Consider the following 26,301-nt stretch of genomic DNA (forward strand, 5'->3'; position numbering starts at 1 on the left):
GGCTCCTCTCGGACAGGTAAAGTAACAAAAGGTCTGGCCCCTCTCGGATAGGTAAAGAAATAAAGGCACTGGCCCTGTTAGGAAGGTAAAGTAATAAAGGGGCTGGCCCCTCTTGGACAGGTAAAGTAATAAAGACTCTGGCCCCTCTTGGACAGGTAAAGTAATAAAGGAGCTGGCCTCTCTCGGACAGGTAAAGTAATAAAGGGGCTGGCCCCTCTTGGACAGGTAAAGTAATAAAGACTCTGGCCCCTCTTGGACAGGTAAAGTAATAAAGGAGCTGGCCTCTCTCGGACAGGTAAAGTAATAAAGGGGCTGGCCCCTCTCGGACAGGTAAAGTAATAAAGGGGCTGGCCCCTCTTGGACAGGTAAAGTAATAAAGGGGCTGGCCCCTCTTGGACAGGTGAAGTAATAAAGGGGCTGGCCCCTCTTGGACAGGTAAAGTAATAAAGGGGCTGGCCCCTCTCGGACAGGTAAAGTAATAAAGGGTCTGGCCCCTCTCGGACAGGTAAAGTAGTGAAAGGTGTGAGGGAAATGCAGAATGTTGCACCTGTAGGACAGTCTTAGAGGTAATGGGACGCAGACTCCAGCACCTCTAGGACTGCAGGAAGAGACAGCAGGTGAGATGGGCGGGGCTCTGTCCTGCAGGTGAGGTGGGCGTGGCCAGGAAACAGAATCAGGAAGTGGAGACAGAAAGTGAATGGAGGAGAAACTAAATGTCCAGCAAAGCCAGGTGAGGGCCGGACGCTGATAACGCGTGACACCTTCCCCGGTGTGTAATCCGGTGTCTGATGGGGGTCCTCGCTTTACACACGCGTGTCGGATTCCACACATGCCTAATACCTGTGTTATGTGTCCAGATTTCACACGTCCTCTGCGGATGGATGGATGATCACCGAGTGACCCGAGTCTGAACGCCGTGCCTGATTCATACAGGCCGAGGAGGCACCTGCGCGGGTGGGTTACTGCGTGTGTATGTATATATGTATATCTGTGTGCGTATGTATGCATGTATATCTGTGTGCGTGTGTGTATGTATATCTGTGTATGTATATCTGTATGTGTGTGTATGTATGTATGTATGTATGTATAACAGTATGAAATTGGTTCCGGCACTTTAAGGCCGGCGGTCAGTAAATGACATGCTTGCTCCCACTACCCACTTGCATGTTTGCAGCGAGCAGCCGCGTGTTTCCAGCCGGTGGTCACGCGCTAAATACTCCCAATGCACAGGCGGCTATCTGTGGGAGGCGCCATCGAGCACCGGGCGATGGGGTGGCCGCTCTGGGCCGCTGTATGCGACCCCTTCCTGTCACTGGGTAGGTTTCTGGAAAGCAGCTCCAGGGCTTTTGGGGGCTCACAGGCAGGGGAGGGCTGGCAGCCTAAGGCCTGGGGGGCAAGTCTAGTCAACTGGCCCATTGCACCATCAAAGCGGCTGCGAGCGACATTGAAAGCGGCCGTCGTGCGGCAGTCACTCCACCGCATGCCTCAGCTCTTCATCACACCCCTTTTAAGACGAGGGAAGAGGAGCTGAGGAATGGCCGTTGGGTCTGACAGTCGCCTGATGCAGGGGCGTACCGAGAGTATTTGGCACCTGTGGCAGACCCTGTATGTGGCACCCCCCCCCCCGCCACACACACACTTTAAAACTGCATAGTTTCTATGGTTAGGCAAACATTGACAGGGGTACAGCATAACTGTTATCATTATATACTTAGGGATTATGCAGCACCACCGTCAATGTGTGCCTATACACTGAGCCAGACACTGATAACCCCTATCACTATATACTAAGCCAAACATTGATGTGGTGTAGGCTTACCACTTTAGTGACTGGCATAGTATATAGTAGGGATGCACCGAAATGAAAATTCTGGACTGAAACTAAAAATTCATAATTCACTTGGCCAAAACTGAAAAAAAAAACAAAACAATTTAAATACTTTATTAAAAGTAACACCAAAATTAGACAAAAAAATCAACAACAATATTAATATATATATATATATATATATAATATATATATATACACACACATATATATAACAACAATCACAATCCTACCATGCCCAGGTTCTAGCATGTGCTAGCTGACTTAGCATGATAGGAGTGTGATTGCTGTTTGCAATTATATATATAATTATTCTGCCCAATAAAAGTATTAACACACCGAAGTTGGACCAAAAAATTATTTATAACAGCAATCACACTCCTATCATGCCTAGGCATCCACTACATGCTGGAATCTGGGCATGAAAGGAATGTGATTACGGACTCCCTATGCCAAGCTATCCCCCAACACTTACACATCCATGCTATCTGAAACCCTCATTCACAAACATTCAGCATAACACCCATCACTCTCACACACTTACATGCAGCATAACACCCATCACTCTCACACACTTACATGCAGCATAACACCCATCACTCTCACACTTACATTCAGCATAACACCCATCACTCTCACACACTTACATTCAGCATAACACCCATCATTCTCACACACTTACATTCAGCATAACACCCATCACTCTCACACACTTACATTCAGCATAACACCCATCACTCTCGCACACTTACATTCAGCATTACACCCATCACTCTCACACACTTACATTCAGCATAACACCCATCATTCTCACACACTTACATTAGGCATAACACCCATCACTCTCACACACTTACATTCAGCATAACACCCATCACTCTCGCACACTTACATTCAGCATTACACCCATCACTCTCACACACTTACATTCAGCATAACACCCATCACTCTCACACACTTACATTCAGCATAACACCCATCACTCTCACACACTTACTAATCCACTCTCTCCTACCTTTTCTTCTGTCACTCTCACTTTTCCTCCTCCTCTTCTTCTTCTTCCTGTCCTGTGCACTGAGCGCGGAAGACGGTGGGCGTGGCTTCAGTGTTGTGCGCCGGGATTTGACATCAAGTCCCGGCGCACAGCCACAGTTGCTGCGCGCATCGTTTCTGAAGGCGTGCCGGCATGGTGGCACCCCTCAGATGAGCGGCAGCCGGGGCGGACCGCCCCCCTCCCCCAACCCCCCCCCCCGCCAGGTACGCATGACGGCCGCATTCAATCCCGCTCGTGGCCGCTTAGTTTTTAACTTTGCGGCCGCAGCCGCGTTGAATGCTCGTCTGCCGGTCGTCCGTCCGGCCCACCGGCCCGGATTTAGGGCGGCCTGGGGGGCAATTGCCCCCCGGCCCAGCCCGCCCCTGCTCACAGGTTTGTTTTGGGGTCTCCCAGAGCTGAGCCCCTTCCTTGGGACCTTCATTACCCCCGACGTGCACTTGTTTCAGGGTCTCTTGTGATCCGCCGCCCCCCGACCGCTTTATTCCAGTATGTGGGGGTCCCATGGCAGTACACCTCTCGTGTCTGCCACACGCTGTGGGTTCCTGCTGGGGTATCTGGTGATTATTTCCCACCCAGTGCCCTTAACGCAAGTGATGGAGCCCATTGGACGGCTGGTGCTGCGCTTCCTGCCCACCCCAACCTCTACACCTATAGGAAGCGCCCTCGTCTGGCACAAAGTAGTTACTGCAGAGGGTGCGAATGTTGCCCCTCGTCTGATAGGTAACAGGGCAGAATTAAACCGCAGCTATATGCCCATTAAGGGGCAGTTTCCCGGCGGTGGAGGCAGGAGCGGCACGCGCCTCTGGACTGCAGCTCATCGAAGGGGTTATGTGTCTCTTTTTCCGTTGCCCTTCAGAATGGCAGCTTCGGCGCGGCCGCTGACCGACGTGGACTTTTGCTCTGGATCTCGCATTGAGGAGTTAAACAAGCTGTTGGAGGAACTGGAGAGGAGGGAGAGAGGAGCTCTGCAGGGGAGGGACCTGGTGCAGAGCTGCGTGCAGGCCAAGGACTACATCTTCTCGCTGATTGGTGAGGAAACTCAGAGAAGAGGCATATTGGGAGGGGTGAGAGACGGGGTGGGGTGAGAAACGGGGTGGGGTGGAGAGGGGATGTATTAAAAAGACTAATTGTTTTCTCTCTCCTTTTCTCTCCCTCCTCTTACTCTCTCTTCTCTCTCTTTGGTCCTTATCTCCCTTCTCTATATCTTTTTTTTTCCCCTTCTCTCCATTTGTCTCCTCCGCCAGCTCACGTACACCCCCTGCCCTCTCCCAACTCTCTCCTTCTCCTCTCGGGGGGCTTGTGCTCTGGCTGTCTCGATGTCTGTCCGTATGACCTGGGCTCCCCTTCACCCTTTCTCTCTCCACCCGTCTCTTACACCCTTCTGGTCCCCATTCTCCGTCTTGGGTCTCCTGACCTCGTCTCCCAGTCCTCTCCTTGCCATTACCAGGTGCCTCTATCTCTCTGGGACCCGCCGCACCCGCGTCTCCAGTCGCCCACCGCGCATGTCTCTCCGCACGCGGTTTCCCTCTGGTTTCTCCCATCGCTTCTCTCTGCTGTCTCCAGCCTCCCACCACCTCCTCTGTCTCTAGAGAAGGCCGAAGCCTGGGGCAGCTGTGCCTCCATCCTCCTGTCCAACCCCAACGGCCTCCTCATCCGGTTTGATGTTATTCCTGTGGTTGAGGTTCAGGGTTTGCCCCCCGGTGCCCAGTACCTGGACGACATAGGGGCAGATGAAGACGGCAGCCCCAGGCTCTTCCACCTGTTTCCCTGGGGTCCCAACGAGCAGTGGCGAGTGGGGTTCCCGGGCACAGAACTATTTATGCGGAAATGCCTCCCCGAGACCCTCTCCAGGGTGCTGAGGGCCTCCATGGCTGTGCTTGGCCCTCTCCTTCAGGAGAAAGGAGCTCCTGGTCCATATGTGGTTTGGGTGACCCTCATTCACGCCTGTGAGCGGCTGCCCCGGGGGTATCTATGCCGGGGGCAGAATGCAGCTCTTTGCTTCTTAGGCCTCCTTGAAGAGCTTTCCCTTGCTTTCCTACGAGGCTCCTGCCCCAACCCGTTCTTACCGGGGTGTGACCTCCTACGGGGTAACCCTAGGGGTCCATCCCTGGCCCGCAGGGTGTCAGAGGTCAGGGCTAAGCCGGTTCTCTATCTGCGAGAGGTAGTGAGAGAGGCGAAAGAGGCGGTCAGAGGAGGGGAGAAAGACGAGAGGGAGGAGAGGGACGAGAAAGAAGAGAAGGGATCTACCTGTTACCCCAGCTAGACGTGGATTTATACCCGGACCGGCCGCAAGCAGCAACAGCTCGACGGGGCAGACAGACGCTGGGTTACCCTCCACGGGGCACTTCTGTAAGGAAAATGCCTATTAACTATACCATTTATTTACCCCCCCTCCATTGTGTACCGGGGGGAGGGGTAGTTACCTCACAGGGTCATCTCACTGATTTAACTGTCCCTTATACAGGGCCGCCTCACTGTGTTGCCTATTAGCCCCATGCTTACTGGATATCCCCCCGTGTCGCCTATTAACCCCATGCTTACTGGATATCCCCCCGTGTCGCCTATTAACCCCATGCTGGCTGAACCCCCCCCCGTCACCTATTAACCCCATGCTGGCTGGATATTCCCCGTGTTGCCTATTAACCCCATGCTGGCTGGATATTCCCCGTGTCGCCTATTAACCCCCGTGTTGCCAGGTCCCTGCGAATGTCTCTCTCTCTGTAAAATAATGGATTCCGCTCACGTGCAGACCGCTCTCCCCCCCTCTAGTTCTGATCAATTCCCTGATTAGCTGCGGTGCTGCCGCGCAGGTATAGTGTGTCTGAGTATCTGCTGCTGGGTCTGGGCTGTGTAGGTCTGTGATGAGCGCACGCGTCACCCCTTATGTGCCAATTATTACCCCGGCTGTGGATTGTCTGCTGTGGCACGTGCCACCTCTGTGCCAAGTACAATGCGGCTCTCACCCCCGTCTGTCTCTGACCGTCCGTCTGCTTCCTTCTCCTGGTGAGGAAACGTCTCCTCCGGAGATAAGGACACGCGTGGCCAAGACGTGGCTGCACATTGTGGCCGCTGCAAGGTCGCTGACGACTCCGGTAGAAAGTGAAAGCCGCATTGCCAAAGTGGCTGAACACGCGTGTTTCCTGGCAGAGAGGAGGTTAACACAGGCCACGCTGATTCGCACGTCACTCCAACACACGCCATGGCGTGGGCGACAAAATGACAGACTCTGTGATGTACTGTGCACTCTGGCTGAGTGTCCTGAGAGTTGTAACAATTATATTACGTGCGTGCTGCATATGGCCAACGGAAATATTGCAGACTCCTGACGGTCACGAAGGAAACCCTGGGAGCTGACACTCCATTTGTGAACGTTCACACTGTCCGCAGACTGCCAGGGAGGCTCTGGCATCAACTGAATTGTCCTTGTGAGATGCACAGAGCAGCCAAACTGGCGCGTGGCCCATCTCCAAAAATACGTTTAATAAATGTGTCAATTCAAAAGAGGTGCAGTGTCTGGAATAGCAGAGAGGGCTGCGGGGCAGGATGGAGGGGCAGTGACAGAGCTGTGTGTGTGGGGGGGTTAGTATAGGAATAGCAGAGAGGGCTGAGGGGCAGGATGGAGGGGCAGTGACAGAGCTGTGTGTGTGTGGGGGGTTAGTATAGGAATAGCAGAGAGGGCTGCGGGGCAGGATGGAGGGGCAGTGACAGAGCTGTGTGTGTGTGGGGGGTTAGTATAGGAATAGCAGAGAGGGCTGCGGGGCAGGATGTAGGGGCAGTGACAGAGCTGTGTGTGTGCGGGGTTAGTATAGGAATAGCAGAGAGGGCTGCGGGGCAGGATGGAGGGGCAGTGACAGAGCTGTGTGTGTGCGGGGGTTAGTATAGGAATAGCAGAGAGGGCTGCGGGGCAGGATGGAGGGGCAGTGACAGAGCTGTGTGTGTGCGGGGGGTTAGTATAGGAATAGCAGAGAGGGCTGCGGGGCAGGATGTAGGGGCAGTGACAGAGCTGTGTGTGTGGGGGGGGTTTGTATAGGAATAGCAGAGAGGGCTGCGGGGCAGGATGGAGGGGCAGTGACAGAGCTGTGTGTGTGTGAGGGGTTAGTATAGGAATAGCAGAGAGGGCTGCGGGGCAGGATGGAGGGGCAGTGACAGAGCTGTGTGTGTGTGGGGTTAGTATAGGAATAGCAGAGAGGGCTGCGGGGCAGGATGGAGGGGCAGTGACAGAGCTGTGTGTGTGTGTGGGGTTAGTATAGGAATAGCAGAGAGGGCTGCGGGGCAGGATGGAGGGGCAGTGACAGAGCTGTGTGTGTGTGGGGGGTTAGTATAGGAATAGCAGAGAGGGCTGTGGGGCAGGATGGAGGGGCAGTGACAGAGCTGTGTGTGTGGGGGGTTAGTATAGGAATAGCAGAGAGGGCTGCGGGGCAGGATGGAGGGGCAGTGACAGAGCTGTGTGCGGGGGGTTAGTATAGGAATAGCAGAGAGGGCTGCGGGGCAGGATGGAGGGGCAGTGACAGAGCTGTGTGTGGGGGGGGGTTAGTATAGGAATAGCAGAGAGGGCTGCGGGGCAGGATGGAGGGGCAGTGACAGAGCTGTGTGTGCGGGGTTAGTATAGGAATAGCAGAGAGGGCTGCGGGGCAGGATGGAGGGGCAGTGACAGAGCTGTGTGTGCGGGGTTAGTATAGGAATAGCAGAGAGGGCTGCGGGGCAGGATGGAGGGGCAGTGACAGAGCTGTGTGTGCGGGGTTAGTATAGGAATAGCAGAGAGGGCTGCGGGGCAGGATGGAGGGGCAGTGACAGAGCTGTGTGTGTGTGTGGGGTTAGTATAGGAATAGCAGAGAGGGCTGCGGGGCAGGATGGAGGGGCAGTGACAGAGCTGTGTGTGTGTGGGGGGTTAGTATAGGAATAGCAGAGAGGGGTGCGGGGCAGGATGGAGGGGCAGTGACAGAGCTGTGTGTGTGGGGTTAGTATAGGAATAGCAGAGAGGGCTGCGGGGCAGGATGGAGGGGCAGTGACAGAGCTGTGTGTGTGGGGGGGGTTAGTATAGGAATAGCAGAGAGGGCTGCGGGGCAGGATGGAGGGGCAGTGACAGAGCTGTGTGTGTGTGGGGTTAGTATAGGAATAGCAGAGAGGGCTGCGGGGCAGGATGGAGGGGCAGTGACAGAGCTGTGTGTGTGTGTGGGGTTAGTATAGGAATAGCAGAGAGGGCTGCGGGGCAGGATGGAGGGGCAGTGACAGAGCTGTGTGTGTGTGGGGGGTTAGTATAGGAATAGCAGAGAGGGCTGTGGGGCAGGATGGAGGGGCAGTGACAGAGCTGTGTGTGTGGGGGGGTTAGTATAGGAATAGCAGAGAGGGCTGCGGGGCAGGATGGAGGGGCAGTGACAGAGCTGTGTGCGGGGGGTTAGTATAGGAATAGCAGAGAGGGCTGCGGGGCAGGATGGAGGGGCAGTGACAGAGCTGTGTGTGGGGGGGGTTAGTATAGGAATAGCAGAGAGGGCTGCGGGGCAGGATGGAGGGGCAGTGACAGAGCTGTGTGTGCGGGGTTAGTATAGGAATAGCAGAGAGGGCTGCGGGGCAGGATGGAGGGGCAGTGACAGAGCTGTGTGTGCGGGGTTAGTATAGGAATAGCAGAGAGGGCTGCGGGGCAGGATGGAGGGGCAGTGACAGAGCTGTGTGTGCGGGGTTAGTATAGGAATAGCAGAGAGGGCTGCGGGGCAGGATGGAGGGGCAGTGACAGAGCTGTGTGTGTGTGTGGGGTTAGTATAGGAATAGCAGAGAGGGCTGCGGGGCAGGATGGAGGGGCAGTGACAGAGCTGTGTGTGTGTGGGGGGTTAGTATAGGAATAGCAGAGAGGGCTGCGGGGCAGGATGGAGGGGCAGTGACAGAGCTGTGTGTGCGGGGTTAGTATAGGAATAGCAGAGAGGGCTGCGGGGCAGGATGGAGGGGCAGTGACAGAGCTGTGTGTGTGCGGGGTTAGTATAGGAATAGCAGAGGGGGCTGCGGGGCAGGATGGAGGGGCAGTGACAGAGCTGTGTGCGGGGTTAGTATAGGATTAGCAGAGAGGGCTGCGGGGCAGGATGGAGGGGCAGTGACAGAGCTGTGTGTGTGTGGGGTTAGTATAGGAATAGCAGAGAGGGCTGCGGGGCAGGATGGAGGGGCAGTGACAGAGCTGTGTGTGTGTGGGGGGGGTTAGTATAGGAATAGCAGAGAGGGCTGCGGGGCAGGATGGAGGGGCAGTGACAGAGCTGTGTGTGTGGGGTTAGTATAGGAATAGCAGAGAGGGCTGCGGGGCAGGATGGAGGGGCAGTGACAGAGCTGTGTGTGTGCGGGATTAGTATAAGAATAGCAGAGAGGGCTGCGGGGCAGGATGGAGGGGCAGTGACAGAGCTGTGTGTGGGGGGGGGTTAGTATAGGAATAGCAGAGAGGGCTGCGGGGCAGGATGGAGGGGCAGTGACAGAGCTGTGTGTGTGCGGGGTTAGTATAGGAATAGCAGAGAGGGCTGCGGGGCAGGATGGAGGGGCAGTGACAGAGCTGTGTGTGCGGGGGTTAGTATAGGAATAGCAGAGAGGGCTGCGGGGCAGGATGGAGGGGCAGTGACAGAGCTGTGTGTGTGTGGGGTTAGTATAGGAATAGCATAGAGGGCTGCGGGGCAGGATGGAGGGGCAGTGACAGAGCTGTGTGTGTTGGGGGGGTTAGTATAGGAATAGCAGAGATGGCTGCGGGGCAGGATGGAGGGGCAGTGGCAGAGCTGTGTGTGTGGGTTTAGTATAGGAATAGCAGAGAGGGCTGCGGGGCAGGATGGAGGGGCAGTGACAGAGCTGTGTGTGGGGGGGTTAGTATAGGAATAGTAGAGAGGGCTGCGGGGCAGGATGGAGGGGCAGTGACAGAGCTGTGTGTGTGCGGGGGGTTAGTATAGGAATAGCAGAGAGGGCTGCGGGGCAGGATGGAGGGGCAGTGACAGAGCTGTGTGTGCAGGGGTTAGTATAGGAATAGCAGAGAGGGCTGCGGGGCAGGATGGAGGGGCAGTGACAGAGCTGTGTGTGTGGGGGGTTAGTATAGGAATAGCAGAGAGGGCTGCGGGGCAGGATGGAGGGGCAGTGACAGAGCTGTGTGGGGGGGGTTAGTATAGGAATAGCAGAGAGGGCTGCGGGGCAGGATGGAGGGGCAGTGACAGAGCTGTGTGTGTGCGGGGTTAGTATAGGAATAGCAGAGAGGGCTGCGGGGCAGGATGGAGGGGCAGTGACAGAGCTGTGTGTGCGGGGGGTTAGTATAGGAATAGCAGAGAGGGCTGCGGGGCAGGATGGAGGGGCAGTGACAGAGCTGTGTGTGCGGGGGGGTTAGTATAGGAATAGCAGAGAGGGCTGCGGGGCAGGATGGAGGGGCAGTGACAGAGCTGTGTGTGTGTGCGGGGTTAGTATAGGAATAGCAGAGAGGGCTGCGGGGCAGGATGGAGGGGCAGTGACAGAGCTGTGTGTGGGGGGTTAGTATAGGAATAGCAGAGAGGGCTGCGGGGCAGGATGGAGGGGCAGTGACAGAGCTGTGTGTGTGCGGGGGGTTAGTATAGGAATAGCAGAGAGGGCTGCGGGGCAGGATGGAGGGGCAGTGGCAGAGCTGTGTGTGTGCAGGGTGGTATAGGAATAGTAGTGGCAGTACTTTTATTCTTGCCTGGATATTTGCCCCCCTGGTGGTATAACACTGAGCTGTAGCCCCTGTGTGAGCTGCGGCGAGGGGTCCGTCGCCGCGTCCCGTCATTATACGCCGGTGCCCCCATTAATCAGAGCTATAAGTTGGGCTAAGCCCGTCCTGGCGCTGCTGGCCCCTGTGTGCGTTCATCAGGAGGGAGGAGGAGGGGAGCGGATCCTGGGAGACGGAGGAAGGTTAAGTACGAGGAGGGAGGGACAGGAGACTGATCCACATTGACGGGAGTTTCAGAGAACGAGAGACAGCAGCGCAGAGCGGGGAGAGCGGCGCGTAACCAGAGGGACACCAAGGACACACTGAGCTGAGGACGCGGCGGCCCTCCTGGGGGCTCTACCAGCAGCGGCTGAGGGTCGGGGCAGAAGTGAATGGCAGGTGGGGCATGGCGGCTCTGGCCAGCTCTCTGATTCGGCAGAAGCGTGAGGTGCGGGATACCGTGGGACCTCGCCCCGCGCCCCCCCAGAGGAAGGTCTGCCCTCGAGGAACCAAATCCCTCTGCCAAAAACAGCTCCTCATCCTTGTGTCCAAAGTCCGGCTCTGCAGGAGCCCGCAGGGAACGCTCAGCAAGGACCCCGGTAAGGTGGAGAGAGGTAAAGGGGCAACCTGGGAGGGGGCTGGGGGGCTAATAGTCTAGGGGGAGAGAACAGGGACTAGCATTAGGTGCAATTCTTTCTGCAGCCCTCCTGTTCCTTTACTGACCCCCCACACACAGCTCTGTCACTGCCCCTCCATCCTGCCCCGCAGCCCTCCCTGCTATTCCTATACTAACCCCCCGCACACACACAGCTCTGTCACTGCCCCTCCATCCTGCCCCGCAGCCCTCTCTGCTATTCCTATACTAACCCCCCACACACAGCTCTGTCACTGCCCCTCCATCCTGCCCCGCAGCCCTCTCTGCTATTCCTATACTAACCCCGCACACACAGCTCTGTCACTGCCCCTCCATCCTGCCCCGCAGCCCTCTCTGCTATTCCTATACTAACCCCCCCGCACACACACAGCTCTGTCACTGCCCCTCCATCCTGCCCCGCAGCCCTCTCTGCTATTCCTATACTAACCCCCCCCACACAGCTCTGTCACTGCCCCTCCATCCTGCCCCGCAGCCCTCTCTGCTATTCCTATACTAACCCTGCACACACAGCTCTGTCACTGCCCCTCCATCCTGCCCCGCAGCCCTCTCTGCTATTCCTATACTAACCCCCCCCCACACACAGCTCTGTCACTGCCCCTCCATCCTGCCCCGCAGCCCTCTCTGCTATTCCTATACTAACCCCCCCACACACACACAGCTCTGTCACTGCCCCTCCATCCTGCCCCGCAGCCCTCTCTGCTATTCCTATACTAACCCCACACACACACAGCTCTGTCACTGCCCCTCCATCCTGCCCCGCAGCCCTCTCTGCTATTCCTATACTAACCCCGCACACACACAGCTCTGTCACTGCCCCTCCATCCTGCCCCGCAGCCCTCTCTGCTATTCCTATACTAACCCCCCACACACACACACAGCTCTGCCACTGCCCCTCCATCCTGCCCCGCAGCCCTCTCTGCTATTCCTATACTAACCCCCCACACACAGCTCTGTCACTGCCCCTCCATCCTGCCCCGCAGCCCTCTCTGCTATTCCTATACTAACCCCGCACACACACAGCTCTGTCACTGCCCCTCCATCCTGCCCCGCAGCCCTCTCTGCTATTCCTATACTAACCCCGCACACACACACAGCTCTGTCACTGCCCCTCCATCCTGCCCCGCAGCCCTCTCTGCTATTCCTATACTAACCCCACACACACACAGCTCTGTCACTGCCCCTCCATCCTGCCCCGCAGCCCTCTCTCCTATTCCTATACTAACCCCCCACACACAGCTCTGTCACTGCCCCTCCATCCTGCCCCGCAGCCCTCTCTGCTATTCCTATACTAACCCCCCACACACAGCTCTGTCACTGCCCCTCCATCCTGCCCCACAGCCCTCTCTGCTATTCCTATACTAACCCCCCACACACACAGCTCTGTCACTGCCCCTCCATCCTGCCCCGCAGCCCTCTCTGCTATTCCTATACTAACCCCCCACACACACAGCTCTGTCACTGCCCCTCCATCCTGCCCCGCAGCCCTCTCTGTTATTCCTGTTCTCCCGTGCTGTCCCAGCACCTGTCACTTCACGTTTTTCCTCCCCGTCTCTGCTGTTCCTGTCCCTTCACATGGCTGTCTGTATAATGGATTGTGCGTTTTCTCCCGAGGGAAAGAGATAAAAGAGGTCAGGGGCAGAGAGAAGGAGAGGAGCAGAGTTATTACAGCAGAGAAGTAGTAGATGGAATAGCAGGGGTGGGAGGCAGGAGGCAGGTGGTAGGGGGTATCTTCACCCACTTCTCTATCTCGGTCTCTTAGAGCCGCAGCTGAAGGGGATCGTCACCCGCTTGCTGTGCAGGGTCGGCTTCTACCTCCAGCTGCTTCCAGATGGGACCATTCAGGGGACCAACGAGGAGGGCAACCCGCACAGTGAGTTCAGAGACCACCGGACCCAGAACCTTACTTACCCCAGTGCCACGGCCGACTGGGAACGGACTGGGGGCAGAACCTGACTGATGCCAGGACTAGGACTGACCAAAACCGGACTGGAGCTAGAACCTGACCAGAACTAGAACTAAGAGCAGAACCGGGTGGAAGCAGAGATGGGTGCAGTAAGACCGGACCAGAACCACAATGACACCAACAATGTGCCCCCGGAATTAGGGAAGCTGAGACCAGAGCTGGGGCCGGTCGGAACCGGATGGAGTCGGTGGACACGGGGGTCGGGCCAGGAGGTCAGGCAGTCGCGTGAGGAGGTTTCCATAGTGTGAAGTTCTGTAACCGGCCTGGTTCCAGAACCGCCGATACCCCCCCCCCAGAACCTTCCCAGGATAGCGGAACCTTTTAGCGGCCCAAATACTGATTAGGAATTAGAATTACATTCCGACACCTCAGCGGTCCCAGGCTCAACATTCATTTTTTTCCAAAAATCTCTTGTTATTATAGTTTCCACCGAGGCATGCTGCTGATTGGCTGCTGGCTGGAGAGCGCTGCTCCACGCACAATACATTTAACCCCCGGTGGGTTCATATTTTCATGATATTACCATATGCGATGGTCAGTGGATCCCCCGAAGGATAGGCTTTTAAATGAGGGGATTTGTTAGGTTATATTCCAGACCCCGGCTATAAAGCGTCAGCCTCTTCCGGCTCTGATCCAGACTTCATTTGTCTGAAACGCCGCACATCCGTGTCGAGAGACATTGATTTGTGTAACATGAAGCTAACGGGAACACGGCCATTACTGTCATCCAGAACACGGCTCCCGTCACCGCCCGACAGCCACTCCACGGAGACATAGCCTCAAATACACAGCATCCACAATTAGGAGCAGAGGGGGTCGCTGGGCGCAGAGGGGGTCGCTGGGCTCAGAGGGGGTCGCTGGACGCAGAGGGGGTCGCTGGACGCAGAGGGGGTCGCTGGGCACAGAGGGGGTTGCTGGGCGCAGAGTGGGTCGCTGGATGCAGAGGGGGTCACTGGGGAGCAGAGGGGGTCGCTGGACGCAGAGGGGGTCGCTGGACGCAGAGGGGGTCACTGGGAGCAGAGGGGAGTCACTGGGCGCTGAGGGGGTCACTGGGCGCTGAGGGGGTCACTGGGCGCTGAGGGGGTCGCTGGGCTCAGAGGGGGTCGCTGGGCGCAGAGGGGGTCACTGGATGCAGAGGGGGTCACTGGGCGCTGAGGGGGTCGCTGGGCTCAGAGGGGGTCACTGGGCGCAGAGGGGGTCACTGGGAGCAGAGGGCAGTCACTGAGCGCTGAGGGGGTCACTGGGCGCTGAGGGGGTCACTGGGCTCAGAGGGGGTCGCTGGGCGCAGACATCTACAATCATTTAGTGCAGGAGAAGACGACTTAATGGCGGAACCAGAATGCTGAGTGAATGAGAGCGATCCGGACTGAGCCGTCTCTCTCTCCGCAGCTCTGTTCAACGTGATCCCGGTGGGGCTCCGCGTGGTGGCAATTCAGAGCTCAGCTTGTGGTCAGTACGTGGCCATGAACTCAGAGGGCCGGCTCTACCACTCGGTGAGTACCGTCTGAGGTACACTCAGCTCCTGCTGTCCCTGGAATACCCTGTGGATCTGCCCTCCCTGACCCTTACATTCTGTCCTCTATGCCTCCATCTCAACATCAGAATCTACCCCTCGTGCCCCGACACCCTCAGAACCTGCTTTCCCATCATTGGCCCATGAATTGTCCCCAACTGACCCCCAGGTCACCCCCTGGCCCCAAAACTGACCCGCAGGTCCTGCCCCTCCATCACCAAACTGACCCCCAGGTCATGCCCCTCCGGCATCAGACTGCCCCGAAGTCTTGCCCCTTTGGCCCCATACTGACCCCCAGGTCTTGCCCCGGTCCCACAGCCCCCCCCGCCCCTTAGATGCACCGGCAGCTCTCGACAGAGTGAAAGGAATTTGGCCAAATGTATCCAGATTGTCCCGGTTTTGTAACCTTTGATGATTACGTTTCCCACTAAACGGCCCCCCAAGGGTAACCGGTTACCGGCAAACCCTCCGCGTCAAGAGCGCCATCAACCGAACCGGCAGGAGCTTTCTGACAGATTTACCCCATTAACACTACGTTCTCCAGAATGCACGAGGAGAAGCGGTTTGGCCGTAATATTCTGACACGGGGTGGCCAGAGACGCCATTAAACACCTTGTATATGACGAGCCTCCGGCGAGCCTCCTGCTCCCACCATGCACCCCATCGCGGGTGAGCGCCCGGCAGTGACCGTGTTACCGGTTCGGGGCGTGATTTGCCCGCTGTGACCTCACCGTCCCCGTAAATCAAAGAGAAGTTTCCAGTTAGAGCGAAGCGGCCGCCGGTGAGAATATATCTTGGGTCGGTTCCCAGAAAAAGATTTGGCTGGCAGAGTTGGCGCAGGTTCCCGGAGACTCTAATACCCTCTCGCCCCGCTGCTCGCGCCAGTAACCCAGCTGCAGGGCGGTTACCGCCGGTAACAAGACTCCACTATGAGCCCCTTTGGCCTCGGGCATCCCCTCCGCAGACCGGACTGGTAAAACCCGGGGCGAGAGGGTCTGGTTGGAGCAGACTGGGTGGGAGAACATCATCAGGTGTTACAAGCTGCCCCAGGCAGGGGTAAACATCTGTCCGCCCCCCAAACTCACCATGTTACTGGGTTATCTGCCATACTTAGGGGTAATACTGCTGCTGACCACTAGAATTCTGATGCCTAAAACGGATTGATTCCAGTAATAGGGGCCCCCGCAGCTTCACCCGGCAGTATACTGGGGTAAAGGGCAGCCCCTGGGGTAAGTCCTGTGAACTGCCCCCGCCAGCGGCCATCTTAGTGTCTGTTCCTCTCTTTCAGACTCACTTTACAGCCGAGTGTCGATTCAAAGAGGGCGTCTTTGAGAATTACTTTGTCACCTACTCGTCCACCCTGTACCGGCAGCGCAGCTCAGGCCGGAGCTGGTACCTGGGCATCGCCAAGGATGGAAGAGCCATGGAGGGCAACAGGGTCAAAAGGCACCGCCCCGCAGGGCACTTTCTGCCCAAACTCAGTGAAGGTGAGAATGATACAGACACACCGATGGGGTAAATCAGTAATGGGGGGACTCCACCCAGGGCTCCCGCCCCCCCGCTGTGATACCCTGCTACCTTTTACTGTAGCGCTCGAAGGGTGCAGACTTCCCTAGAAGTGAAATTACCCCTGCTGCCTCCACGGTTACTAAAGTGTTAATAAAGAATAAACTCAGCAGCAGTAAAGCAGGATCCACTGCCCAATACGTCCGGAATCATATAATTTAACTCTCTACATACTGAATAATAAATCCTGCAGCTCTCCATAGAGTACTGATCCCTGCAGCTCTCCAGAGTTCTGAACCCCTCAGTTCTCTATAGAGTACTAAACCCCTCAGCTCTCCAGAGTTCTGAATCCTGCAGCTCTCCATATAGTTCTGAACCCTGCAGCTCTCCACAGAGTTCTGAACCCTCCAGCTCCCCATAGAGTACTAAACCCCTCAGTTTCCCATAGAGTACTAAACCCTGCAGCTCTCCATATAGTTATGAACCCAGCACCTCTCCATCGAGTACTGAACCCTGCAGCTCTCCATAGAGCACTGAACCCTGCAGCTCTCCATAGAGTACTGAACCCTGAAGCCCCCCACAGAGGACTGAACCCTGCAGCTCTCCACAGAGTACTGAACCCTGCAGCTCTCCACAGAGTACTGAACCCTGCAGCTCTCCACAGAGTACTGAACCCTGCAGCTCTCCATACAGTACTGAACCCTGCGGCTCTCCATACAGTACTAAACCCTGCGGCTCTCCATAGAGTACTAAACCCTGCGGCTCTCCATCGAGTACTGATCCCAGCAGCTCTTCCCTACCAGTGGCTGCTGTGGGCCAACATGTCTCCACTGCGCTCCATGTCCCGCCTGTCTCCTTTTCTTTCTCCTGCCCCCATTCTTTCCATGTTATCTCACTCCACTTCTGCCTCTCTTTCCTAAATCTCTCTCTCGTTCTCAATGTCTTCTTCGTCACTATCTCACCCTCTCTCAGCTTCCTCTTTGTCTCACTTTCTCTCTTCTCTGACAGTTGCTCTCTACAAAGAGCCGTCTCTCCATGATGTGGTAAAGTTGTCACCAAAGAGACGTCTGACTGCGAAACCCAGCGCCAGACTCAGGGGGGCTCGGTGAGACGGGGCCTGGGCTCTGGGGCAGAAAAAGGTGTAAAGGGGATGGGGGTCACTAGGGGCAGAGGGGCTAACCGGGGATAGAGGGGTAATGTTGGGATAGAGAATAGGGAGAGAGGGGTAATATGGGGAGGGTAGGGAATAGGAAAAGAGGGCTAAAGTGGGAGAAGTAGAGAATAGGGAGAGAGGGGTAATGTGGGGAGGGTAGGGAATAGGGAGAGAGGGGTAAAGTGGGGAGGGTAGGGAATAGGGAGAGAGGGGTAAAGTGGGTGGGTACAGAATAGGGAGAGAGGGGTAATGTGGGGAGGGTAGGGAATAGGGAGAGAGGGGTAAAGTATGTGGGGGGTAGAAAATAGGGAGAGAGGGGTAAAGTGTGTAGGTAGGGAATAGGGAGAGAGGGGTAAAGTATGTGGGGGGTAGAAAATAGGGAGAGAGGGGTAAAGTGGGTGGGTAGAGAATAGGGAGAGAGGGGTAATGTGGGGAGGGTAGGGAATAGGGAGAGAGGGGTAAAGTATGTGGGGGGTAGAAAATGGGGAGAGAGGGGTAAAGTGGGTGGGTAGAGAATAGGGAGAGAGGGGTAAAGTGGGTGGGTAGAGAATAGGGAGAGAGGGGTAAAGTGGGTGGGTAGAGAATAGGGAGAGAGGGGTAAAGTGGGTGGGTAGAGAATAGGGAGAGAGGGGTAAAGTGGGTGGGTAGAGAATAGGGAGAGAGGGGTAAAGTGGGTGGGTAGAGAATAGGGAGAGAGGGGTAAAGTGGGACACTGTATTTTCAGGGCAGGAATTAAAGGTGGGGAATAGAATTATTCTGAGGGTTCTTCGGGGGTATTTTGATGCCCGATGCCTCGATCAGGAGTCTGATGCCCCGATCAGGAGTCTGATGCCCGGCTCGTTTCCCTGGAGCCCCCTGTTGGCAGATTGTAGCAATAAACTCCCAGCCCAAGCCTCGTGGATATCCCGCCGGACCCCTCGATCACCGCAAATGGACCTTGGATCGGTTTCAGGGACGCCAGCTTAATACCCCTGAGACCGGGGCAAATGTTACAGACCTCGAACCTCTCAACAGGACAGTTTTCTACAACTCAGGAAGCCCAATATCCGTCTTCCGGTTTGCGCGCCGCGTCTTTTTTCTGTACACTCTGACATACATGTACACAGGATGTGGGTGCGTGTGCATATACCTACATGTACATTTAGACACATATAAAGCAATATTTCAACCACATGGATGCCGACATATTTCTATATGTATTTCTATGGGTTAATGCCCCCAAATTACTGGCTCAATGAGAGGTAGGATGGCCATGGAGAGCTTTTCTCCGTGGCCATCCTACCTCTCATTGAGCCAGTAATTTGGGGTAATTTCCTAGTTGTTTGATAACATTGGGTCGCAGTTCATCTCTCGTGTATCATTGAACCTGTACGTGCGCGGAGGGGTGGGACACAGCGTATGGAATACCCAGAGTCGTCTGGCCAAGGAGAACTGAATGTGAAAATCTGTCTACAGGGAAATAAATACGTTCCTCAACCTGTGTATAAAGTCTGGGGGCACATACTGTAAATACAACATTACCAAAGCAACTCCCTCACACTCAGCCGGACACCTTCACAAACCAGAGCCTTTTGGCCCCACGCTGTATGACTCAGATATCAGAGGCTGGAGAGCACCCTACAGCCTCTCCTCTCTCAGTATATCGGAGGCTGGAGACCACCCTACAGCCCTCTCCTCTCTCAGTACATCAGAGGCTGGAGACCACCCTACAGCCTCTCCTCTCTCAGTACATCGGAGGCTGGAGACCACCCTACAGCCCTCTCCTCTCTCAGTACATCAGAGGCTGGAGACCACCCTACAGCCCTCTCCTCTCTCAGTACATCAGAGGATGGAGACCACCCTACAGCCTCTCCTCTCTCAGTACATCGGGGGCTGGAGACCACCCTACAGCCCTCTCCTCTCTCAGTACATCGGAGGCTGGAGACCACCCTACAGCCCTCTCCTCTCTCAGTACATCAGAGGCTGGAGACCACCCTACAGCCCTCTCCTCTCTCAGTACATCGGAGGCTGGAGACTACCCTACAGCCTCTCCTCTCTCAGTACATCAGAGGCTGGAGACCACCCTACAGCCCTCTCCTCTCTCAGTACATCGGAGGCTGGAGACCACCCTACAGCCTCTCCTCTCTCAGTACATCGGAGGCTGGAGACCACCCTACAGCCTCTCCTCTCTCAGTACATCAGAGGCTGGAGACCACCCTACAGCCCTCGCCTCTCTCAGTACATCAGAGGCTGGAGACCACGCTACAGCCTCTCCTCTCTCAGTACATCGGAGGCTGGAGACCACCCTACAGCCCTCTCCTCTCTCAGTACATCGGAGGCTGGAGACCACCCTACAGCCCTCTCCTCTCTCAGTACATCAGTGGCTGGAGACCACCCTACAGCCCTCTCCTCTCTCAGTAAATCGGAGGATGGAGACCACCCTACAGCCCTCTCCTCTCTCAGTACATCAGTGGCTGGAGACCACCCTACAGCCTCTCCTCTCTCAGTACATCAGTGGCTGGAGACCACCCTACAGCCCTCTCCTCTCTCAGTACATCGGAGGCTGGAGACCACCCTACAGCCTCTCCTCTCTCAGTACATCGGAGGCTGGAGACCACCCTACAGCCTCTCCTCTCTCAGTACATCGGGGGCTGGAGACCACCCTACAGCCTCTCCTCTCTCAGTACATCAGAGGCTGGAGACCACCCTACAGCCTCTCCTCTCTCAGTACATCGGAGGCTGAAGACCACCCTACAGCCTCTCCTCTCTCAGTACATCGGAGGCTGGAGACCACCCTACAGCCCTCTCCTCTCTCAGTACATCGGAGGCTGGAGACCACCCTACAGCCCTCTCCTCTCTCAGTACATCGGAGGATGGAGACCACCCTACAGCCTCTCCTCTCTCAGTACATCGGAGGCTGGAGACCACCCTACAGCCCTCTCCTCTCTCAGTACATCGGGGGCTGGAGACCACCCTACAGCCTCTCCTCTCTCAGTACATCAGAGGCTGGAGACCACCTTACAGCCTCTCCTCTCTCAGTACATCGGAGGCTGGAGACCACCCTACAGCCTCTCCTCTCTCAGTACATCGGAGGCTGGAGACCACCCTACAGCCTCTCCTCTCTCAGTATATCGGAGGCTGGAGACCACCCTACAGCCCTCTCCTCTCTCAGTACATCGGAGGCTGGAGACCACCCTACAGCCCTCTCCTCTCTCAGTATATCGGAGGCTGGAGACCACCCTACAGCCCTCTCTGTCACAATTCGCTTTCTGTTTCTCTTTCATGTGCAGCGCTGCGGAATTTGTTGGCGCTATATAAAACAATAAATAATAATAATGTGTATTAATAACCCTAAGACTTCTATAATAGTCTATTATCGGGTTCTAATTAAAAATGAGTCTCAGGCCAGCCCAACCGGGAATGGGCAGAACCAAATACTTTGCCCCGGGGTGGGGATTTCCCATAAATCAGCAGGTCCTGTAATTTCCACCTATTACACGGTCATCACGTCGTGGCATAAATCACTCTACTGTCAGGGCAGCTGGTCATCTCGTAACTATGTGTTAAGTTAATATGCCCCTAATGGTGTAGGAAGGTTAGATGTGTCCCCCTCTTCTGGTTCAGCAGAAGCTCCTCTTATCAATCAGATAAAATAACATCTATTAATAAATGAATCAACTTCTATTAACCCCTCGCCATCCTGAACTCTTTCTCCTAACCTGGAGCTCTGTGCTGTACCTTGACAGGTGGGAGCTGCGCGGGAAGTCATTTTTATTATCGGCGGCTTTCGGGCTGGATTCACGTTCCACAACCTTGTCGGAGCTCCCATATTCTACGGGCACCAGCCAGGTCTGGTTTCACCTCCATCTTTCTTTGTGGAGGAGGAAATAAGGCAGGTGCGGTCAGGACATGGCCAGTCAAAGTTACAGCCTATTCACTATTCCTCTACCTGTATATCAATGTCAGGATTGTGCCGCTGTGCCCACCACCGGGTAAGGGCACCAAGGACCATCCTGTACCCAGGTCTGCACCCAACTGGATGACCCACAGAGAGAATGTGGAGATCCCCGTGCTAGCTGGTTCCTGCTCGGCGTCAGCCTCGGCCCGTTCTTCTTCACAGAGCAACTCCGGAGTGTCTCGGCCGCAGACCGCCGGTCGCAGACACACTCTATACGCGACACCTCGGTGTAGTCCTGCTTCCTCCCCAGTGTCATGATTGTAGTGTCATGCTTTCTGTCACTAGGGGGCAGTCATCCAATATATATAGAAATAGTTGAGGAGACGGTAAATAACATGGAGTTGTAACCATGTTGGTCTCTATTGTGAACGAGAACACACTTTACAGGATGGCTGTTATCGGAGACAAGGGCCTCCTGGAGATTTTTAAAACGTTAATGTTTCTGAAACTTGGAGCAGATGGTGGGAGCTCAAGGAGGTGATTTTTGCTTCGCCTGAAATGGCCATCTGTCCCATTTTTACCATGACAGTCCCGGGATTTGGGAGCTTGTCCGGGGCTTTCAGCAGTTGGGGGTGTCAGGTGAAAAACAAAAGTACTGCACCCTGATTGTCTCCCTACCTTCTCCCCGTCTCCTTCCCCACAGCTCCGCTTCTTCTCTTGAAGTCCATGGAACAGCCTAGCTGGACGGGCCTTGACTGGGCGATGCGGTGGGATTAGGATAATGAGGTTAAGGCACATTGCTTAGGGGACTTTGGGAGCTCCTGTGTAAATAGGGTCCTCCATTTTGTGACTTTTAATTAGGTTTTCTTACCTGAATTTCCCACCCTCCCTCCCTGTTATTAGCAGGATGATTGAGGGTCTTCTCGTCGGTGTCACAGTGGCGGGGCCGGTCAGTGTAAGGTGGGGGTGGAATAATAGTTGGTTAATAGGAAACCTGGTTTGGTTGGTGGTCTCGAGCTGGTTGGTGGCTCAGAACCTGGTGTGGGGAAGGTGCGTCTCGGTGGGCTCTTTCCCGATAGTTGATGGGATGTTTAGGGTTGATTTAGGGGCAGTTATAGTTTATGGGGTCTTTAGGGGGGCAGACTGAGGGGAATGTAAATCCTGGGGCCAGTGAATATTATTAATGTATTTATTTATAACAGTACGGTGTCAGTGAGATTCTCTGAATGATCCGGATCCCTGTAAGATCCGAATCTTTGAACGATTCTCTGCCTTCAGTGACATCACCAGAGTAGGCAGGCAGGAGGATTCATTGACTGTAAGGAAAGGGGCGGGGCCAATCGTCAGTGTGACTGCGAAGATTCGGATCATGAATCGGATCATTTCAGTGAACGAGTCGAAATGATCCGATTCACTCTAATGATCCGAACTTCCCATGACTACTGGTTACACAGGAGGTCTCTGATGTCTCCAGCTCATTTACGTTATGAAGAACCGCTACAGCATTCTGCACACACACAACCCCAAAACCTCAGGAGAGGCAGCGGTGAAGTATGATGTCACATCCTGGCGCTCAGTAGTAAAGGATGGCGGCCATGGCGATTACCCCCTGGGGACAAGCATAGGGCAGCTCCCAATATTTCCCCATAAATACCCCCCAAGTACGACACAAAGAGATGGACAGAGCGGCAATTTGTTCAGGATTCATTTAATGCTCAGACGGTCGGGGTTCAGCGGGTAGATTTGGGTTCAGTAGCGGGTAGTGTTGAGTACTGGATGAATTGCGGGTGCCGTATTGACATCTCGGTGGTTTGGGCAGTTACCATGGTGATCGTCTGTTTGCGCTTCTTAATTTCGCGGGAGAGCTGGCACCAGACGCACGAGTAACACCAGCAGACCAGGCAGCAGTCATTACATATCGACCCCTGCGAGGGAAACAGAAAGGGATGTCAGCCAGAAGCCCCAGAACACCCTGTACCTGAGAGCACAGCCTGCCTGTCCTGTATACCGTCTGACCCTATACACTGCCTGTCCCGTATACCGTCTGACTCTATACACTGCCTGTCCTGTATACTGTCTGACCCTATACACTGCCTGCCCTGTATACCGTCTGACCCTATACACTGCCTGCCCTGTATACCGTCTGACCCTATACACTGCCTTTCCCGTATACCATCTGACCCTATACACTGCCTGTCCCGTATACCGTCTGACCCTATACACTGCCTGCCCTGTATACTGTCTTACCCTATACACTGCCTGTCCCGTATACCGTCTGACTCTATACACTGCCTGTCCTGTATACTGTCTGACCCTATACACTGCCTGCCCTGTATACTGTCTGACCCTATACACTGCCTGCCCTGTATACCGTCTGACCCTATACACTGCCTGTCCTTCATACCGTCTGACCCTATACCCTTCCTGTCCTGTATACTGCCTGACCCTATACACTGCCTGTCCTGTATACTGTCTGACCGTATACCCTGCCTGTCCCGTATACCATCTCACCCTATACATTGCCTTCCCTATTTACCATCTTACCTTATTCCCCCCTTGGCTGACACACTGCCTGACCTCACGTACTCTGCTTGTACCCATAACACAATACACCCCGTCTTAACCCATACAGACAATCCGCTCATGTCCCTGGGTTATGATGTCATATTTCAGCACCATGAGGGTGAAGAGCCATCAAACACCCAAATTTCTCTCTAGAATGTGCGGATTTCTGACCCAACTCAGCCTCGGCACGGCCTGAGGACATTAATAGTGGACAATGACTGATTTAATGTCTTACGGGAATCCTGTAGCGCTCTCTGACCGCGGCTCTCATCGCCACACTGATCGGAGCGCTGCACCCGCCGAGACCAAACATCCCCAGGAATCCCGGTTCCAGCAGCGGAAGGCAGAGACATTCCCCAAAATCACTGGCGGTGCTACACTGGAAACACGGAAGGCAGCAAAAGGCAAAGCAGCCTGAGAAGGGGCAAATGGGAGGAAGAAGGACGGGGTAACAAGATGGGGTAAGAGACACAAAGCTGAGGATGAGGAGATAACATAAATAATGGGGCTGCCTGACCCCCAACTGGGATTCCCTTTTGCAAGTTTCCATGAGAACTGAAACTTCTTGCTGCCTGCCCCTAATTTGGGACTGAGACCCCCTGTTTCCTGCCCACCACCTGGGACCTGCCATGCTTGGTGACAGATTCCCTGCCGCCTGCCCTGACCTGCCGCCTGCCCCCACCTGGTTATATCTATTTTTTCCAGGTAGGTGTTCCCCACGGCGAGTCACTTACAGACGCTGCAGTCATCGCAGCAGTCACAGACCCCGGTCGCCCAGGCGTTCTCTTTGGCCACGCTTACTGTCTGAGCGACGGCCATTGGCTGCTCCACCATGACGGGTACCATCTGTGGGAGAAGACAAAATCTCATGGCCACCTGGCACTTTCTGCTCACTATCTGCCCCTTCTCCCAGGATGTCCACGTCCGTGTGTCCATTCCACCCAACACAGAATCAGGAGCAAAGCTGCCCCAACATGTAGCTGCATCTCTGTTACCCCTCTCGGTCACGTCTTTGTGTCCCTCTCACGCACCTCTGTGGCTATTGTCCGTTGGGTCTCGCCGAGTCTCTCTGTCTCTCTCAGTGTCCTCTCTCTCTTGCTGTCACCGTGGTTGGCTGCACCCCGGGACAATCACTTCGCCTTTTATTAAGATGAAAAATCTGACCAAACTGGTTCCCATGCTGTACCTATAAAAAAATGCCCACGCATGTGCACCGTCTATAACACGCATGACCCTTGCCCTGCCCACACCCAGGAGGTCCACTCCACCTCCAATGTTCCATACTCACAATAATACACACGCAGGATTGGACCAAACAGTTCCACTGGCCACTCCCAGCAGACTTCCAAGTCTTCCAGGGAACTCCTCGGCCATCACCCAAAACAGAAAGAGAGGAAAAGAAACGAGGAAAGTGCAAAACAAATTAAAGGGAAAAAGGGAGAGGGCGGGTGGGCGAGCAACAGCTCCTTTGGTAAATAAAATAACTGCCCCCTGCTACACAGGATGGGGCTTTATAGCCCAGGAGTCTGAACTCCCCCTACGTCCTCACATTAGTAGCAGGAAGAGGAAGGTGGTTATAGAAACATAGAAAGTGACGGCAGATAAGAAGCAGTCCGCCCATCCAGTCCGCCCGACCTCTGAGTTCTTTCCTTTAGTACCGGCCCTAATCCTATATCTAGCTTGGCATTATGCCTATCCCATGCTTGCTTAAATGCCTTTACTGTATTAACATCTACCACTTCTGCTGGGAGGCTATTCCATGCGTCCACTACCCTTTCCGTAACGTAATATTTTCTGATGTTACCATTAAACCTTTGCCCCTCTAGTTTATGGTTATGTCCTCTTGTTGTGGTTTTATTTCTCCTTTTAAATCAACTCTCTTCCTTTACCTTGTTGATTCCCTTTAAGTATTTAAATGTTTCTATCACATCCCCTGTCTGTCTCGTCTTTCTTCCAGGCTGTATATACGGTATATATATATATATCTATATAGCACAGTGTATATATACAGTACAGTATATATATATATTTATATAGCACAGTGTATATATACAGTACAGTATATATATATATTTATATAGCACAGTGTATATATATATATATATATATATATATATATGATCCTTTAACCTGTCCTGGTAAAGTTTATTTTGTAATCCATAAACCATTTTAGTAGCCGTTCTCTGCACTTTCTCCAACATCTCTATCCTTCTGGAGATCCGCTCTCCAGTGCTGCACAGAGTGAGGTCTCAGCAGTCCTCTGTACAACGGCACGAGCCCTCTCTCTACTACTAATACCTCTCGCTATACAGCCCAGCATTCTGCTCGCATTACCTGCGGCTCTACTGCATTGCCTGCCTACCTTTAAATCCTCAGAAATAATTACCCCTAAATCCCTTTCCTCACACGTTGAGGTTAGGACCGTGTCAGATATTCTATACTCTGCCCTTGGGTTTTTATGCCCCAGGTGCATTACTTTGCATTTATCCACATTAAATGCCAATTGCCACAGCTCTGA

At 54.6% G+C, this 26,301-nt stretch overlaps 3 protein-coding genes across 4 annotated transcripts in view; 2 read left to right on the plus strand and 1 right to left on the minus strand.

Moving 5' to 3' along the window:
* The first annotated feature begins 687 nt into the window (after positions 1-687).
* TMEM102 (transmembrane protein 102) lies at positions 688-5,145 on the plus strand. Of its 2 annotated transcripts, none has more exons than XM_053463178.1 (3): positions 688-730; positions 3,739-3,911; positions 4,127-5,145. In XM_053463178.1, exons 1-3 carry the CDS (start codon positions 714-716, stop codon positions 5,143-5,145), a joined length of 1,209 nt encoding a protein of 402 aa, XP_053319153.1. In that variant the 5' UTR covers positions 688-713. The 2 variants fall into 2 exon arrangements, with proteins under 2 accessions (XP_053319153.1, XP_053319154.1); XM_053463179.1 differs by having other exon boundaries at positions 705-769.
* A 5,687-nt stretch (positions 5,146-10,832) lies between these two features.
* Positions 10,833-17,297, plus strand: FGF11 (fibroblast growth factor 11). The gene is made up of 5 exons (XM_053463191.1): positions 10,833-11,150; positions 12,966-13,076; positions 14,559-14,662; positions 15,971-16,169; positions 17,197-17,297. The coding sequence occupies exons 1-5, from the start codon at positions 10,958-10,960 to the stop codon at positions 17,295-17,297; spliced, it is 708 nt and encodes a 235-aa protein (XP_053319166.1). The 5' UTR covers positions 10,833-10,957.
* Positions 17,298-22,910: 5,613 nt separating this feature from the next.
* Positions 22,911-26,301, minus strand: part of LOC128491018 (thialysine N-epsilon-acetyltransferase-like) — a 30,135-nt gene continuing 26,744 nt past the window's right edge. The window contains exons 6-8 of the mRNA XM_053463180.1: positions 24,518-24,629; positions 24,019-24,197; positions 22,911-23,143 (exon numbers count right to left, since the gene is read on the minus strand). Of these exons, the coding sequence (XP_053319155.1) occupies positions 22,949-23,143; positions 24,019-24,197; positions 24,518-24,629 (486 nt within the window). The 3' untranslated portion in view covers positions 22,911-22,948. The remainder of the gene's footprint in view (positions 23,144-24,018; positions 24,198-24,517; positions 24,630-26,301) is intronic.

Source organism: Spea bombifrons, chromosome 4, assembly GCF_027358695.1.
Source record: "Spea bombifrons isolate aSpeBom1 chromosome 4, aSpeBom1.2.pri, whole genome shotgun sequence".
Lineage (NCBI taxonomy): Eukaryota > Metazoa > Chordata > Amphibia > Anura > Pelobatidae > Spea > Spea bombifrons.